Below are 212 nucleotides of genomic sequence, written 5' to 3'. Positions count from 1 at the left end.
GACTAGAGGGGGTGGGCTGCCCGGTGGCACCGCTGACCCCGTCTCCCCATGGGCAGTGCCCCCCTGGGCGCTGATCGCAATTGCCGTGGTCACGGGCCTTCTGCTGCTCACCTGCTGCTTCTGCATCTGCAAGAAGTGCTGCTGCAAGAAGAAGAAGAACAAGAAGGAGAAGGGCAAGGGCGCCAAGAACGCCATGAACATGAAGGACATGC

At 61.3% G+C, this 212-nt stretch overlaps 1 protein-coding gene across 1 annotated transcript in view; it reads left to right on the top strand.

Annotated features, from left to right (window-relative positions):
* The window catches only part of SYT2 (synaptotagmin II), a 6,850-nt gene that overhangs the window by 2,201 nt on the left and 4,437 nt on the right, over positions 1 to 212 (top strand). The window contains exon 2 of the mRNA XM_010831122.1: positions 57 to 212. Coding sequence (XP_010829424.1) covers positions 57 to 212 — 156 coding nt within the window. The remainder of the gene's footprint in view (positions 1 to 56) is intronic.

Source organism: Bison bison, unplaced genomic scaffold (genome assembly GCF_000754665.1).
Source record: "Bison bison bison isolate TAMUID 2011002044 unplaced genomic scaffold, Bison_UMD1.0 scf7180017864524, whole genome shotgun sequence".
NCBI lineage: Eukaryota > Metazoa > Chordata > Mammalia > Artiodactyla > Bovidae > Bison > Bison bison.
This window is presented reverse-complemented; position numbering and strand designations above follow the sequence as displayed.